This window comes from Mobula birostris, chromosome 5 (genome assembly GCF_030028105.1).
Source record: "Mobula birostris isolate sMobBir1 chromosome 5, sMobBir1.hap1, whole genome shotgun sequence".
NCBI lineage: Eukaryota > Metazoa > Chordata > Chondrichthyes > Myliobatiformes > Myliobatidae > Mobula > Mobula birostris.
Genome location: NC_092374.1, coordinates 193,952,141 through 193,969,489, shown reverse-complemented (window position 1 = coordinate 193,969,489; position 17,349 = coordinate 193,952,141). Strand labels below are relative to the sequence as shown.

Below are 17,349 nucleotides of genomic sequence, written 5' to 3'. Positions count from 1 at the left end.
CCCAGTCCATCACTGATAAAGATCTCCTCACCATTGAGCACATCTGAACAGTGTTGTTGCAGGAAAGCAGCATCGATTGTCAAGGACCCCCAAATCCAGGCCACACACCCTTTTCGCTGCTGCCATCAGTAAGGTGGAACAGGAGCTTCAGGACTTGCACCACCAGGTTCAAGAACAGTTATTACCCCTCAACCATCAGGGTCTTGAACCAGAAGGGATAACTTCATTCAACTTCACTGTTCCCACAACCTATGAAGGACTTTTCATCTCATGTTCACAATATTTATTGCTTATTTATTTATTAATTTATTTTAATTTTGTATTTGCACAGTTTGTCATCTTTTGCACATCAGTTAATTGCTTGTCCTGTTGGGTGCAGTCTTTCATTGACTCTATTGTGTTTCGTGGAATTATTGTGTATGCCCACAAGAAAAAGAATCTCAGAGTTGTATATAGAGACATGTCCTTTGATATTAAATTTACTTTCAACTTTGAATTCGGCTCTTGAATCAATCTTACCTCAGTGATGGAACACCACAGACCACCTCTTGCACTAGCATAGATTTGTTTCTATTTGTCTATCTTTTTTTCTTCCCATCTCTGTTTCCAGCATCATGGCATTACCAATGCAAGCCTATCTTTATTTTAGAAACATAGAAAACCTACAGCACAATACAGGCCCTTTGACCCACAATGCTGTGCCGAACATGCACTTACTTTAGAAATTACCTAGGGTTACCCACAGCCCTCTATTTTTCTAAGCTCTATGTACCTATCCAGGAGTCTCTTAAAAGACCCTATCGTATCCACCTCCACACCGCCTCTGGCAGCCCATTCCACGTACTCACCACTCTCTGTGTTTTTTTTAAAAAAGAAAACTTAACCCTGACATCTCCTCTGTACCTACTTCCAAGCACCTTAAAACTGTGCCCTCTCATGTTAGCCATTTCAACCCTGGGAAAAAGCCTCCGACTATCCACACGATCAATACCTCTCATCATCTTATATATCTTTTTGTGTGGGTTGTCCAAACCTATATGCCTGCAGAAATGCCATAAACAAGTCTTTCGCTGTACCTGTATCTTATTGTACCTGGGCAGGTGATGATAAACTTGTCCTGACTAAATAGTGGTCGGTTAATGAAATGGAATAACATCACATTAATAATTTGACTTGAATGCTATTCATCAAATAATTAAAAGATACAGGTGCAGAAAGTTATTTTGAAAGAAGAATAGAGAGCAGAATGTTTCTAACGAGCTGGTAACAAGCAATGAAACAATTCAAGACAGTGCTGTCACTAAATCTTGCAGGAAGGGGTAAGGAGATGGAAAACGAGCAAATAGGGTTGTGGACCTACCTGGCATTCTTGGTGGCATCCGAGCGCAGCATCTTCACAGCCACCATCAGGGGGCGACCTTTGCGGACATTGAGGGGGGTTCCTAGGTCCTCTAGCTCCTGAGGGTTATGCACTTCGCACAGGTGAACCTGCAAGAGGAGGAGGAGGGGTGAGGTCATTGGCCACTGGGTTGAAGCCAGCTTGCCGATCAAGGTCCCTTGTGTCTTTTTTTGAACAGCTGAAGAGAAATTACAGAGCATTTACTTACAGCACACTGGGAGGCCAATTTTTGCATTAACAGGGTTGCAAAAAAAAAACCCAAAATGAAAACCTTACCTAGTGGCTAGACATGGCAGAAGAATTAGGCTAATTGGCTCCTCGGTCTGCTCCACTATTCAATTATGACAGATTTATTTTGTCCTTTAATTTTTACTTAAATACACCTTGGCCACCACAGTCACCTTTGGCAATGAATTTCACAGATTCACCACCTTCTGGCTAAAGAAATTCCTACTCATCTCTCTTCTAAGGGGATGTCCTGGTCCGAGGCTATGCCTGCTGGTCATGAATTCTCCCACTATTGGAAACATCCTCTCTATGTCCACTCTATCTAGCTTTTAATATTTGGTAGATTTCAAAGAGATTGCTCATTCTTCTAATCTCCAGCAAGTACAGGCCCAGAGCCATCAAATGCTCCTCCTACGTTAACCCTGTCATTCACATGAACATCCTCTGGATCCTCTCCACTGCCAACCACATCCTTTTGTAGATATGGGGCCCAGAACTGCTCACGATACTCTAAATGCAGTCTGAGCAATGCCTAATAAAGCCTCAGCATTACATTCTTGCTTTAAGTTCTAGTCCTCTTGAAATGAATGCTGCCATCACATTTGCTTTCCTTACTATCGTACCATATAACAATTACAGCACGGAAACAGGCCATGTCAGCCCTTCTAGTCCGTGCCGAACTCCTACTCTCACCTAGTCCCACCGACCTGCACTCGGTCCATAACCCTCCATTCCCTTCCTGTCCATACATCTATCCAATTTAACTTTAAACAACATTCAACCTGCCTCAACCACTTCTGCTGGAAGCTCGTTCCACATAGCCACAACTCTCTGAGTAAAGTTCCCCTTCATGTTACCCCTAAACTTTTGCCCTTTAACTCTCAACTCATGTCCTCTTGTTTGAATCTCCCCCACTCTCAATGGAAAAAGCCTATCCACGTCAACTCTATCAATCCCCCTCATAATTTTAAACACCTCTATCAAGTCCCCTCTCGACCTTCTACGCTCAAAAGAATAAAGACCTAATTTGTTCAACCTTTCTCTGTAACTTAGGAGGTGAAACCCAGGCAACATTTTAGTAAACCTCCTCTGTACTCTCTCAATTTTATTGACATTCCCAACATATACCTCCATCACCTGTCCTATCTCATTCCCTAACAGGAGATCCAACACCACCCCTTCTCTAGTTGGTACCTCTATGTATTGCTGCAAAAAACTATCTTGCACACATTTGACAAACTCCAAACCATCCAGCCCTTTTACAGAATGGGCTTCCCAGTCCATGTGTGGAAAATTAAAATCGCCCACAATCACAACCTTGTGCTTACTACAAATATCTGCCATCTCCTTACAAATTTGCTTCTCCAGTTCTCGGTCCCCATTAGGTGGTCTATAATACACTCCCATAAGCGTCACTACACCTTTCCTATTCCTCAATTCCACCCAAATAGCCTCCCTGGACGAGTCCACTAATCTATCCTGCCAGAGGACCACTGTTATATTTTCTCTGACAAGCAATGCAACACCTCCCCCTCTTGCTCCTCCTATTCTATCACACCTGAAGCAACAAAATCCTGGAATATTTAGTTGCCAATCACACTCCTCCTGCAACCACGTTTCACGAATACCTACAACATCATATTTCCAGGTATCAATCCATGCTCTAAGCTCATCCAGCTTTCTTACAATGCTCCGTGCATTAAAATAGATGCATTGTTCTGGAGCTGTTCCAGCCTATGGTCAGGCCACACTTAGATCCTCTCCAGTTCACCTACCAGCCCCGACCAGGAGTTGAGGATGTCATCATCTACCTGCTGAACTGTGTCTACGCCCACCTGGACAAGCCAGCGAGCACTGTGAGGGTCATGTTTTTTGACTTCTCCAGTGCGTTCAACACCATCCGCCCTGCTCTGCTGGGGGAGAAGCTGACAGCGATGCAGGTGGATGCTTTCCTAGTGTCATGGATTCTTGATTACCTGACTGGCAGACCACAGTACGTGTGCTTGCAACACTGTGTGTCCGACAGAGTGATCAGCAGCACTGGGGCTCCACACGGGACTGTCTTGTCTCCCTTTCTCTTCACCATTTACACCTCGGACTTCAACTACTGCACAGAGTCTTGTCATCTTCAGAAGTTTTCGGGTGACTCTGCCATAGTTGGATGCATCAGCAAGGGAGATGAGGCTGAATACAGGGCTATGGTAGGAAACTTTGTCACATGGTGTGAGCAGAATTATCTGCAGCTTAATGTGAAAAAGACTAAGGAGCTGGTGGTAGACCTGAGGAGAGCTAAGGTACCGGTGACCCCTGTTTCCATCCAGGGGGTCAGTGTGGACATGATGGAGGATTACAAATACCTGGGGATACGAATTGACAATAAACTGGACTGGTCAAAGAACACTGAGGCTGTCTACAAGAAGGGTCAGAGCCATCTCTATTTCCTGAGGAGATGGAGGTCTTTTAACATCTGCCAGACGATGCTGAGGATGTTCTACGAGTCTGTGGTGGCCAGTGCTATCATGTTTGCTGTTGTGTGCTGGGGCAGCAGGCTGAGGGTAGCAGACACCAACAGAATCAACAAACTCATTCGTAAGGCCAGTGATGTTGTGGGGATGGAACTGGACTCTCTCACGGTGGTGTCTAAAAAGAGGATGCTGTCTAAGTTGCATGCCATCTTGGTCAATGTCTCCCACCCACTACTTAATGTACTGGGTGGGCACAGGAGTACAATCAGCCAGAGACTCATTCCTCCGAGATGCAGCACAGAGCGTCATAGGAAGTCATTCCTGCCTGTAGCCATCAAACTTTACAACTCCTCCCTTGGAGGGTCAGACACCCTGAGCCAATAGGCTAGTCCTGGACTTATTTCATAATTTACTGGCATAATTTACATATTACTATTAAACTATTTATGGTTCTATTACTATTTATTATTTATGGTGCAACTGTAATGAAAACCAATTTCCCCCGGGATCAATAAAGTATGACTATGACAACTTAAGGAACTCCCCACCTCTTACTCTCTTTTTATCCTTAACGGAGCAAACAACTTTGTTATTTGTATCGACTTACAAGTTAACCTTCAGGGAATCCTGCACTAGAAATCCCAAGACTCTGTCACGTTCTGAAAGCTCTGCAGTGAACTCAGACTTTATATGCAACAATTGAGTACAGTGCTGCCCCAACAGTCCCACCTCTTCTACGTGCCCCCCTTCCTCCTTTATCCACTTACCTCCCCAAACTGGCCCTCCCCCAGCTTCTCCCGGAAGACAAGGCGTTGCCGTGGGAACTCGCCAACAGTGACCTCCTTTCCAGCCAGCATGTCGATGGCGATAGCAGGGACGGCATACGTGTTATTTCCGGTCACTCCTTGCAGGTTGATGATGTCAGCCTCGGCGTAGTGGGGCACGCTGTTGGGGAAGCCCGTCTGAACGGCCATCTTGGTGAGGTCAGGCTCCGCGTACTCCCCATTGCATGCTGGGAATGAGAAAGCAAAGGGATCAGGAGTCATGGGCAGCCTGGACTGGGACATAGGCAAATCCACGTTCATACAGGACACACTTTATTGCTCTGGTAAAAACATAGTACCCCTATGAAGTTGCATACCCAGTGGCCAAATCATGCACAGCAAGAGTCCACAGTAAGATGGCGGCGATTTGGGTGATGTTGGTCGAGGGGAATGATCCTACTGCATCCATCTTACATACTCGGCACAGAGAGGACAACAATCTGAAACTTACTGGTGACAGCTCTTGTGATGTAGCCAAGGGGCAGTGAACCTCTGGCACATGTGCCCAAGATAGCACATGCAAAAATTTTGTAGGGACTTTGCATCCCCTGCCACCCCTTGATTCTTCAAAACAGACCCATAATAAAAAGATACATAATGATTACCCTTACTGGTAAAAATACAGCAAATGACTCTGTGATGGAGAACACGTTAAAGAATCATGGCTAGAATGTGCTCCTTTCCTTTTTGATCATTTTTCAGAAAAGAAAAAAAAATAATCACCATGACATGTGAGAATTTCTTTTTAAAGATTATTGCCAATTTGGGTACACACTCCAAAAAGATTCCACTCCTAGTCTAGCCCATTTCAAATCTGTAGCACAGATCTTCTTTAGAGCATAGAACAGAACTGGCTATTTGGACCTGCCTCAACCACCTTCCCTGGCAGGGTGTTCAACGCACCTACAATTCACCGCGTAAAAAACATACCTCTGACACTATCTCTGCACCTTCCTCCGAACACCTTAAAGTTTTAAGGAGTCAATTCTAAGACCCAAGTTAGAAATAAAGGTGTATAAAATTATGAGGGCATTGATGGGGTGAGTGCACTGTTTTTCCCCAGGTTTTGAAGAATCAACAAGTAAGAGCACAGGTTTAAGACGAGAAGGGAGAGATTTAATAGAACTTGAGGCAAATTTGTTTTTAAATATATGGAGCGAGCTGCCGGAGGAGGTGGTTGAGAGGTACAGTAACAACTTTGAAAAGACAGTTGAAAAGATACTTGGACAGAAACGATTTAGAAGATTATGGGGCAAATGCTGGGAAATGGGGACTAGCCTGGATGGAACATCCTGGTCAACGTAGAGACCTCAGGCCAAAAGGCCTGATTCCGTACCGTGAACTAGCATCTACCAGGAGCTAACTAATCTATCAGTGTGATTTTTGCAATCTCAGCCAACAGTGGTTCCGACTTACAGAAACTTAGGGTTCATGGACTCTAACGTGACATGGGCAGCGTGTACGCTCAAGGACCTGTTCTCCTGTTCAGAGGAAATTTCCATGGTCCGGCACTGGTCAAGTCCAGGGCCATCGGAAGACAGTGTTTCAATCCAGATTTTCTCTGCTGGGGTTATCCTGAACAGGCTAGTGCAGAGATGAGGCTGTTCAGCCCGTTATCTAATACTGCCTCCTTCCCCTTCTCCACCCTGGCTCCTTGAAGATTTGCCACTCCACAGTGGGAACGGCTTCTAATCAATCAACTAAGATGGTCTCCCACGGCAAAGGTCAAGCCAGCGTGGTGCCGGGAAGAAGGAAATGTATTCATATAGCTGCTTTCCTGTTCCCACTCACATCACCAAACAGCTAATACAATTTGATGAGGGAGGGACTGAATAGCCTTGGAGTCCACACCCACACACAATCCAGCAGCTGTTGTGGTCTTAGTTACTAAGGCTCGGCGTTTTCCCCAAATCCCCTATTATTAACGAGATTTAAACTCCACATCTGCAGTGGTGAGAGTTGAACTTGGGTCTCTGAATTGTTTGCTCAGAGGACCAGACCAGCAAATTAACCTCTGCTCCATGACCGCACCCTAGTTGTCAGTAGGAAATTTGAGCTTTCCACTGGCTGCTCACAACTTTGATCTAGACCCCCTCCATCCATTCCCCTCCCACCCCTCCCTATTCCACCCCTTGTACCATCCCCAGCCCGACTCAACCCAACTACCAGTCCGATTTGGCGAGGTCCTTACCATCTGTGTTGATTGGCTTAAGCTGGTCCTTAGAGCAGCCAGGGCCTCCAATCGGGTGAGGGTTTGCAGAGAGTAAGAGGTGATAGGCTGGGTTGTTTAACAGGAGAGCTGTCGGAGAGGAGGGAACACAACAAGGGTGGATGAACAACGAGGGTGGAAGGAGGAGCAACAAGACAGAAGGGGAAACAAACGAGGGGGGAGAGGGGAGGGGCAGGGGGTGGACAACACAATACTTGGGGCGAAGCCTCTGGTGCCACTTACGCAGCCTCCACCCACCTCCCCACCGCCTGTTGGGCATCTCAAACCTTTCCTCGAGGTGACCTCATCCAATCACATTGCACCTAACATGGTGGTTCTAGGAAAGGGATTGTAGTAGGTGGCATGTCATTGGCCCAGAAATGGAGAAGAGTCACACAGCTCAAATTGAGAAGCAGAACCAATCCGCTTGCAGAAGAGAAAGAGTTTCCCCTTTCTATCTCCTCCCCCAGACACCTGCCAATCAGTACCATCTCTGAACATTGACTGGACGGTACATCTACTGGTTGAGGAGATAAGGTTCCAGCATCCAATGACATTGGCCTGATGCTCCCTATATCCAACGCTGAACCAAACGAGATAAACATTCCCTTTCCTTACCCACCCCACTATCTGTTGAGCATCATGACTAACATGGTTTAATTCTGGGTTTTAAAATCTGCTGGAGATACTCATCAGGTTAAACAGTATCTTTAGAGGGGGACAGGAACATTTGACGTATTGAGTCGAGAACCTATGTCAGGAGAAATGTGAGATTGGCTGAGAAATAAATAAATTAAACCGCTTATAATACGGCAGGTATTGTTCACAACTGATCGCCCGGCATCCGGTTCACTCATTAATTTGGGCTGTGAGTGGGGAGGGGGTGGTAGGAGGTGGTGGAATCACGAGTGCAATTTGGGTGTGCAGCAGACTGTGGGACTGGTGTGTGAGAGTGCAGAGTGCAGCTGGGATTTGCAGAACATCTATTATTTCTTGCTCCTGTCAAAACTTTCTGGCTTCACCAGAAAATTTATTGCACCATTGTAAAATATGTTAAAGAGGAAAAAGGGAAGATTAACGTGTGCGTGGACCACAGTCCAGAAAATATGCTGCTCCATCTGAGTCCCTGAAGACAACAGCTTTCGGAGGTTTACTGCATGTGATATGAAAACCCATCTACACCACAAACCCTCCTACCCCTCCCAGTTTCAGGCACAGTCCAGAAGTCCCTGGCTCCTATTCCGGACTGATGAATTTATACAATTAGATGCTGGATTATTGGAGTTCAAGTAGACAAGTCCAGATTTTTTTTTTTTTTTTAAATGCGCAGGAAAGAAACTTCAAGTATGAGAGGAAGTGCTGGGGGGGCGTGGAGTTGAAAGGAGTTAAGTGTGGCAAAGTTTCTATTTACACAGAGAGTGGTAGATGGCTGCAACGGGCTGTATGGAGGCAGATACAACAATGGCATTATGGCTGTTAGTCGGACACATGAATATTACTGGGAACAGGGGAACGTGGATGTAGACTGTCACCTCCATCACAGGCACTGGCCTCCCCACCAATGACTTCGAAAGGCAGTGCCTCAAGAAAGCATTAGATTGAGTTGTATGTTTCTATGTTCTATGTTTGCTCTTGGAGTAGGTTAAAAGGTCGGCACAACATTGTGGGCTGAAGGGCCTGTACTGTTCTATGTTCTATTATGGACCCTCACCATCCAGGAGATGCCCTCTTATCAGTACTACCATCGGGGAGCAGGTACAGGAGCCTGAAGTCCCACAGTCAATGTTTCAGGACCTGCTTCTTCCCCTGTCATCAGATTTCTGAATGGACAATGAGCCCATGAACATTATCTCACTCTTCTGCACTATTAACGCGCTCCATTTTTATTGAACCTTGCAATAATTTTTTTTTTATGTCGTGCATTCTACTGCTGCCAAGGAAACAACAAACTTCGTGACGTATGTTGGTGATAGTAAACCTGATTGTGAAGTGCAGACCGATGGGCAGTGGTATAATTTGGCGAGTCGAAGGGTCTGCTCCCCAACCTGCACTGTTCCATGCTTATGCCCCATAATTTGTGTTGCCTCTGGATAACCCTAGCAAGGTGGCAGTGGTGGTTGGAGGGGCGGAGGGGAAGAGATGTGGTCTTCAGGGATCCTCGACCAACTCCATCCAAAACGTGTCAACCAGCCGCGGACCCCTCTCTGCTGCTTTCCCTAATGGGGGGGGTATGCCCCTCCTTCCACATGGATTCGGCTAATGAGCTACCTTCCCCCACCACATCCCCTCACCCACATCAACCCCGCCTCCGCAGCTCACCGTCTCCATCAGCGGCTCCCTGCGGCAGATCCGGCAGTTTCATCCGCAGTCTGCTGGGCTCCTGGTATTCCAGCTCCCCGGAACTGATGCGCTCGTACAGGTTGGAGTGGCGGCTGGTGGCCCCGCTGGTCTGGGTGTTGTTGATGACGATGGTGTCACCGGGAGTGGAGAGCCTCACGGTCAAGTCCCCGTCTGAGATCCGCCGCTGAGCCTTGGGGGTGAGGGGGCATTGAGGGGGAGGAATGGCCAGATTTAACGGAGGAAGACCTTATCCCTTCTCCTCTCCCACCCAGACAAACTGCCCTGTTTCCCCTTGCCACTCCCCACTAGCCCAGTTCCCACCCTCCTCATTATCCAAACACTCGATAAGGACTGAGTATCGACTTCAAGGGGAAGGAGGGCCAATGGCCAAGTCTGCATCGAGGGAATTGGCAGAGGAGAGGGTCAGCAGCTTTAAATTCCTGGGTATTAACATGCAAATTGGTCTGTCCTGGTCCCAGCACATAGATGCAATTACAAAGATGGTGTGTCAATGTCTCTGCTTCCACATAAGATTCAAGGGATTCGGCTTGTGACTGGACACTCTATCATTTAAAGATGCACAGTTGAAAGTATCGTGACTGGTTGCGCTCATGGTCTGGTACAGCTGCTACAATACAGCAGATTCATATTGATGCAATTACAAAGAAAGTATGCAAACAGCTATACTTCATTAGGAGTTTGAGGAGATTTGGTATGTCACCAAAGACTCCAACAAATCTCTATAGGTGCACCGAGGAGAGCATTCTGACTGGATGCAACCCTGCCAGGGATGGAGGCTCCAATGCAGAGGATCAGAAAAAGCTGCAAAGGGTTGTAGACTCAGCTAGCAGCATCATGGGCAACAGCTTCCCCGCCATCGAAAGCCTCTTCAGAAAGTGGTAACTCAAGGTGGCAGCATCCATCATGAAGGACTCTCACCGGCAGAAACATGCCCTTTTCTCATTACTACCATCAGGGAGGAGGTACAGGGGCCTGAAGACACACGCTCAACGTTTTAGGAACAGCTTCTCCCCCTCCGCTGTAAGATTTCTGAACGGTCCATGAACACTACCTCACAATTTCGCTCTTTTTTTTGCACCAGTTGTTTTTTTTATCTATCCTTGTAATTTACAGTAATTTATGTATTGCACTGTATAGCTGCCATGAAACAAAAAAAAAATTTACCACATATCAGCGATAAGAGATCGGAATCTGACTCAGATGCACAGGAACATTAAACACTGCGGAGAGTAGTGAATTCCACTCAGTCCATCGCAGGCACAGCCCTCTCCTCCATCGGTAGTATCAACAGGAGGGGCTGCCTCAAGCAGGCATCTTTCATCGAAGGTCCCCATCACCCGAGCCATGCTATCTTCTCACAGCTACCATCAGGTGGCTCTGTCGTAGCCGGTTAACTAGACTCTGACAACTCACACTCGTTCCTCAATCACACTTTATTTGCTTGTGCACAAGGGTGATGGGGTGGAGATGAGTCTCTACCAATGGAGGTGCAAGGTGCTCCTTCCCTCTGCTCGCTGCAGGTCACCCTTGGGCAAGGTGTAGTACCTGCTGTACAAGGTGGAGCCCTCAGATCAGGGTCACGTGAAGCCATGGGGAGCAGGTGCTGGATGGAATTAAGATCAGCTGGTGCATTATCACAAGTCCTGCTTATGCAACCACTGATGTCAGGCAGACAGTCTCTGAGGAGTATTGATAATGGCTGGGGTTACTCATCTTGTAAATACACGGCTCAGAGGAAGGCAATGGCAAACCACTTCTGTAGAAAAATTTGCCAAGAACAGGCACGGTCATAGAAAGACCATAATCGCCTACGTACACGACACATAACGACTGAACGAACAAGGAAAAAGCATGGCCCCTGTCACCACACTGTTCTGAAGTCTAAACAGAGAAAATGCTATTTCCATACGGAATTGACTAGCAATTATAGATATTGACCATTTGGTAAACTGTGTACATTCACATCCCTTGCTTGCAAGATCTATCACCATTCACAACACAGGTGTTAAAAGCCAACAGAAACTACAAGTTGACAACCGATAATACTACTCTCAAGTTAGTAAAGTAATTGTCCTTTGGTGGTGGGTATTTGCATCTTTCCGTTTAATCCTCATCTCAACTCTGTATATGGAATGGTTCCAGTACCCTGTTGTGAAAAGCGAAGCTATGCTCTTCAAAGACCTTTCTTGTCTGTGCTGATTAAAATGCTAAGACATAGAAGCAGAATTAGGCCATTTGGCCCATCGAGTCTGCCATCAGGGGTGATTTATTATCCCTCTCAATCCCATTCTCCGGCCTTCCCCCGCCCCCCCCGCGATTACCTTTGACATCCTTACTAAACAAGAACCTGTCAAACTCCACCTTAAATATGCCCAATGGCTTAATCTCTACAGCCATCTGTGGTAAGAATTCCAAAGATTCACCACCCACTGGCCAAAGAATTTCCTCCTCATCTCTGTTCTAAAGGGACGCACCTCTATTCTGAGGCTGTGCTCTCTGATCCTATACTCCCCCACTATATGAAACAACTATCAAAGACTGCACACTATTTGCAAACTATACTTGCCTGGACACTATCTTAACCCTTGCCTCGCCACAATGTCCACAGCTCCCGTTGATCTCCTCCGCCCCTCTCACGACAGCCAAGGCCTCCGACCTACCTTCCCAAGAATCTTCTTCCAGTATTGCCGCCACAGGATGATGAAGATGACAATTAGGAGAAGGAGGATGATGGCCACCAGGCAACCAATCAGCATGGAGGTGTTGCTGTGGTCGGCCTTGGCGACAGGGCGGCCAGAATCCGGGGATATGTTCACCGATGAATCTATGTCTGGGAGGGTGGCAAGAGAAAGCAGCATGTTAGAAAACTTTAGAACATAGAACAGTACAGCACAGTACAGGCCATTCGGTCCACAATGTTGTGCTGACCTTTCAATCTATTCCAAGTTTCCCTCTCACATAACCTTCCATTTTTCTTCCATCCATATGCCTCGTAAGTATTCCTAATGCTCTAATGTATCTGCTCTTCCACGACCCTGGCAGTGCGTTCCACACACCCACTACTCTCTGTATAAAAACCTACCTCTGATATCCCTCCTATACGTTCTTCCAATCACCTTAAAATTATGTCCTCACATATTAGCCACTTCCATCCTGGGAAAAAGGTGCTGAGTATGTTTTCTATCAATGCCTCTTATCATCTCATACACAGCCATCAAGTAGCCTCTCATTCTCTTTTGCTCCAAAGCCAAAAGCCCTATTTCACTCAGCTTATCCTCAGAAGTCACGCTCTCTAATCCAGTGAGCATCCTGGTAAATCTCCTCTGCACCCTCTCTAAAGCTTCCATCTTATAGTGATATATAACATTATGAAAGGGATAGAGAACAAAGAGGCAGGAAAGCTGTTTCCACTGGTAGGTGAGACTAGAACATAGCCTCAAGATTTGTGGGAGTAGGTTTAGGATGGAGATGAAGAGAAACTGCTTTTCCCAAAGAGTAGTGAATCTGTGGAAATCTCTATAGAAGCGACTCATCAAATATATTTAAGACACAGTTAGACAGAAATTTGCAGAGCAGGAGAATTAAGGGTTCTGGGGAAAAGGCAGGATCTTTTTGACTGGCGGAGCAGGCTCGATGGGCCAGATGACCAACTCCTGCTCCTGTTTGTTTCCTTGAAATCTATACAAACACCATAGGAGCAGGGTTCAGCCATTTAGCCTCTTAAGGCTGTCCTGTCAGTCACTAGGATCATGGCAGTTCGACCACAGGCCTTATCTCCTCGCCTCTGTCACTCTCCTGACCTCATTGCCAACAGTTTCCCAAAGTTTATCCTCTTTCTGTCAACATTTTAAGAACAGCTTCTTTCCCTCCATCATTAGATTGCTTCCTCCTTTGCACTATTTTTTTTGTAACTTATCGTAATTTGTTAATGTGTTGCACTGTAATGTTGCCACAAAACCACAAACTTCATGACACCCGTCAGTGATCTTAAACCTGATTCTGACTTCCTCTTTAAATGAACAGTTTTATTCAGCCTCACACCCGTCTAGGGCAGAGAATAGAGCATGCACTTAAGGTGAGGGGGAGTAATTTTAAAGGGGGTGTATTTATTTACACAGAGTGTGCTGGGTGCCTGGAGTGGTGCAAGAGGCACATACATTAGAGCGGGGGGCGGGGTGGGGGGTCATAAATTTGCCTCCATTGACCGCTTGCTTAACGGTAGGCTCCTTGGCATAAAAAAGTTGGGAACCCCTGCATTAGAGACTTTCCAGTGACTTTTAGATAGGTACATGAATTTGTGGGAAATGGAAGGATATGGACATTGTTCAGGCAATGGGGATTAGTTTAGTTAGCCATTTGATAACTTATTTAATTGGTTTGGTGAAACATTATGGGCCGAAAGGCCTATTCCTGTGCTGTACTCTTCTGTGTTCTGTTATGTAGAGCAGTACAGCACAATGCAGGCTCTTTGGCCCACAATGTTGTGCCAATCCTTTAACCTACTCCAAGATTAATCTAACTCTTCCCTCCCTCATAGCCCTCCTTTTATCTTTCATCCATGTGCCCAAGAGTCCCTTAAGTGTCCCTAATGTATTTGCTCCTATCACCACCCCGGCAGGGTGTTCTGCGCACCCACCTCTCTCTGTGTTATGAAGAAAACATCTCTGACATCTCACCTACACTTTCCTCCCAACACTTCAGTTATACCACCTTGCTTCAGCAGTTACCGCCTTGGGAAAAAGTTCCTGGCTATCCACTCGATCTATAACTCTTATCTATATACTACTAAAACTCTCATGCTCGGTCTGTCTGTGACCTCCAATTAGCGCAAACGGTGCATTACAGCGGCATTTTTTTTTGGCTAAATCGAATCAAAATGCGCTAACTTACAGAATGCAGGCAAAGTTCAGGGTTATATCTTCGTATAAAATTGCTCATTCGCCAAAAATCAACAGACTGCCTTTCACTCGAGACCCGATCGGCCATCGTGGAGACCGCGACACCACAGCCGGACATGTGCGCATGGCCACCATCAGAAGCGTCTCACGATGCGCACAGAGCCGATTCCACCTTCCACGGAGACCGCGGCGCCACAGCCCAACGCATGCGCACACAGCTTGGAGGCTTTGGTGTTACTGCTTCCTATCTTCTATCAAGCATTAGGGTAAAATATATATGGATAGCCTAATTATGCCACGTGGAAAGAGAAGGGGGACATTATGGTCAAGCGATGACACCAAATGTCGTCGGGAAGCAGCAAGGAGAGGGAGAGAACAACAATCGGATGAGGTCAGGGCTGCACGACTCCAGGATCAAAGAGTCAGGACAAAAAAAGATGAGAGAAGACGAGACAGAGGAGGACAGGCATGCACGTCTCCAAAATGACAATAGGCACAGACAGAGGAGAGAACAAGAATCCGATCAGGCCAGGGCCGCACGACTCCAGGATCAGAGAGAAAGAACAAATGGTAGAAGAGATGAAGAGACGAAAGATGAAAGGGCTGCACGTCTCCAGAATGACAAAAACAGGCAGAGGAGGAGGAGAGAGGAAGAGACAGAGGAGAAAAGGAAAGATCACCTCGAGAATATGCAGTACAGAGTAATTATTGCGAGAGTTGCTGAAGATGACAATGGCCGCTTTTGATGACAATACCTCGACAAAGAGTAAGGTAAAATGCACGACTCGCATGGCATAACATTTCTGCTGATGTTGGTTCGATGACAAGAGTATGGCCTCACAGTCGTGCATTCCTATTCACTGGAGAAACCGCACATCTCTGCTGTATGAAGGGAAAGGTCAGGACAGGCAATTTGCAGCCTCTACCTAATGAACTCCTGAACTTGTACAACAATGATGAACCTATTGCAAACAAGTTCAGGAAAAACATCACACAGTACAATTGCCTCTTCCAAATGAGATCCTTTGGTGCCAAAGAAGTCATTCCAACTAGGAATCGATGGAATCCTCCTGTGATTATTCAAGGCCAAATCCATTATTACATCGGACACTTAATTCCACACCTAACCCAGCAAGCCTGATTCCTTCAAATTTACTTCATGGATATTTTATGTTCATTCTGCTCACATATTTGTCTTGCTATGCGTCTCTCTTCTTTAATAAGCTGAGTTTTTCTTCTTTAATTTCCAAATCAAAGAGATAGCAATAGCATTCAGGAAAATTTAATGTTCATTCTGGTCACATCACACTGCACTACCCTTCCCTCAAAGGGTGCCCCAACGGGTCACCCCGTTGTCTAGTTATTTCTAAATTCCTATGCTTTTTGCTGCCATTCCCCCCCCCCCAAAAAAAAAGCTTGTAACTATATTACCTCTTCCAGTGACCTCTACTTCCTGTGGACACACTCCAAAAAGGTGTTATATAATTCTGGGGTATCTGTGAGTGTTGTCACCCTTCGTTGTCATGTGGAGACAAGAGACTACAGATGCTGGAATCTGAACAAAAAGCAATCCACTAGAGGGAGCCAGCAGGTGAAGAAGGGTCTGTGAAAGGGAATGGACAGACAACAGGCGTCCTGGGTGAAATCATCAGACAAAGTCAGCATGGATTTGTGAAAGGAAAATCATGTCTGACGAATCTCATGGAATTTTTTGAGGATGTAACTAGTAGAGTGGATAGGGGAGAACCAGTGGATGTGGTATATTTGGATTTTCAAAAGGCTTTTGACAAGGTCCCACACAGGAGATTAGTGTGCAAACTTAAAGCACACGGTATTGAGGGTAAGGTATTGATGTGGGTGGAGAATTGGTTGGCAGACAGGAAGCAAAGAGTGGGAATAAACAGGACCTTTTCAGAATGGCAGGCAGTGACTGGTGGGGTACCGCAAGGCTCAGTGCTGGGACCCCAGTTGTTTGCAATATATATTAATGACTTGGATGAGGGCATTAAATGCAGCATCTCCAAGTTTGCGAATGACACAAAGCTGGGCGGCAGTGATAGCTGTGAGGAGGATGCTAAGAGGATGCAGGGTGACTTGGATAGGTTGGGTGAGTGGGCAAATTCATGGCAGATGCAATTTAATGTGGATAAATGTGAGGTTATCCACTTTGGTGGCAAGAACAGGAAAACGGATTATCTGAATGGTGGCTGATTACGAAAAGGGGAGGTGCAACGAGACCTGGGTGTCATTATACACCAGTCATTGAAAGTGGGCATGCAGGTACAGCAGGTGGTGAAAAAGGCGAATGGTATGCTGGCATTCATAGCAAGAGGATTCAAGTACAGGAGCAGGGAGGTACTACTGCAGTTGTACAAAGCCTTGGTGAGACCACACCTGCAGTACTGTGTGCAGTTTTGGTCCCGTAATCTGAGGAAAGACATTCTTACCATAGAGGGAGTACAAAGAAGATTCACCAGATTGATTCCTGGGATGGCAGGGCTTCCATATGATGGAAGACTGGATTGACTAGGCTTATACTCGTTGGAATTTAGAAGATTGAGGGGGGGATATGATTGAAACGTATAAAATCCGAAAGGGATTGGACAGGCTAGATGCAGGAAGATTGTTCCCGATGTTGGGGAAGTCCAGAACGAGGGGTCACAGTTTCAGGATAAAGGGGAAGCCTTTTAGGACCAAGATGAGGAAAAACTTCTTCAGAGAGTGGTGAATCTGTGGAATTCTCTGCCACAGGAAACAGTTGAGGCCAGTTTATTGGCTATATTTAAGAAGGAGTTAGATAAGGCCCTTGTGGCTAAAGGGATCAGGGGGTATGGAGGGAAGGCTGGTACAAGGTTCTGAGTTGGATGATCAGCCATGATCATACTGAATGGCGGTGCAGGCTTGAAGGGCCAAATGGCCTACACCTGCACCTATTTTCTATGTTTCTATGTTTTAAAAGCTTTCA

General features: G+C 46.1%; 1 protein-coding gene across 10 annotated transcripts in view; it reads right to left on the bottom strand.

Annotated features, from left to right (window-relative positions):
- Positions 1 to 17,349, bottom strand: part of LOC140198189 (discoidin domain-containing receptor 2-like) — a 147,121-nt gene that overhangs the window by 9,941 nt on the left and 119,831 nt on the right. For 9 of the 10 annotated variants that reach the window (XM_072259201.1, XM_072259204.1, XM_072259208.1 and 6 more), the window contains exons 10-14: positions 12,147 to 12,316; positions 9,445 to 9,655; positions 7,108 to 7,215; positions 4,860 to 5,104; positions 1,361 to 1,488 (exon numbers count right to left, since the gene is read on the bottom strand). In XM_072259201.1, coding sequence (XP_072115302.1) covers positions 1,361 to 1,488; positions 4,860 to 5,104; positions 7,108 to 7,215; positions 9,445 to 9,655; positions 12,147 to 12,316 — 862 coding nt within the window. The remainder of the gene's footprint in view (positions 1 to 1,360; positions 1,489 to 4,859; positions 5,105 to 7,107; positions 7,216 to 9,444; positions 9,656 to 12,146; positions 12,317 to 17,349) is intronic. The other variant, XM_072259210.1, reaches the window with a different exon arrangement.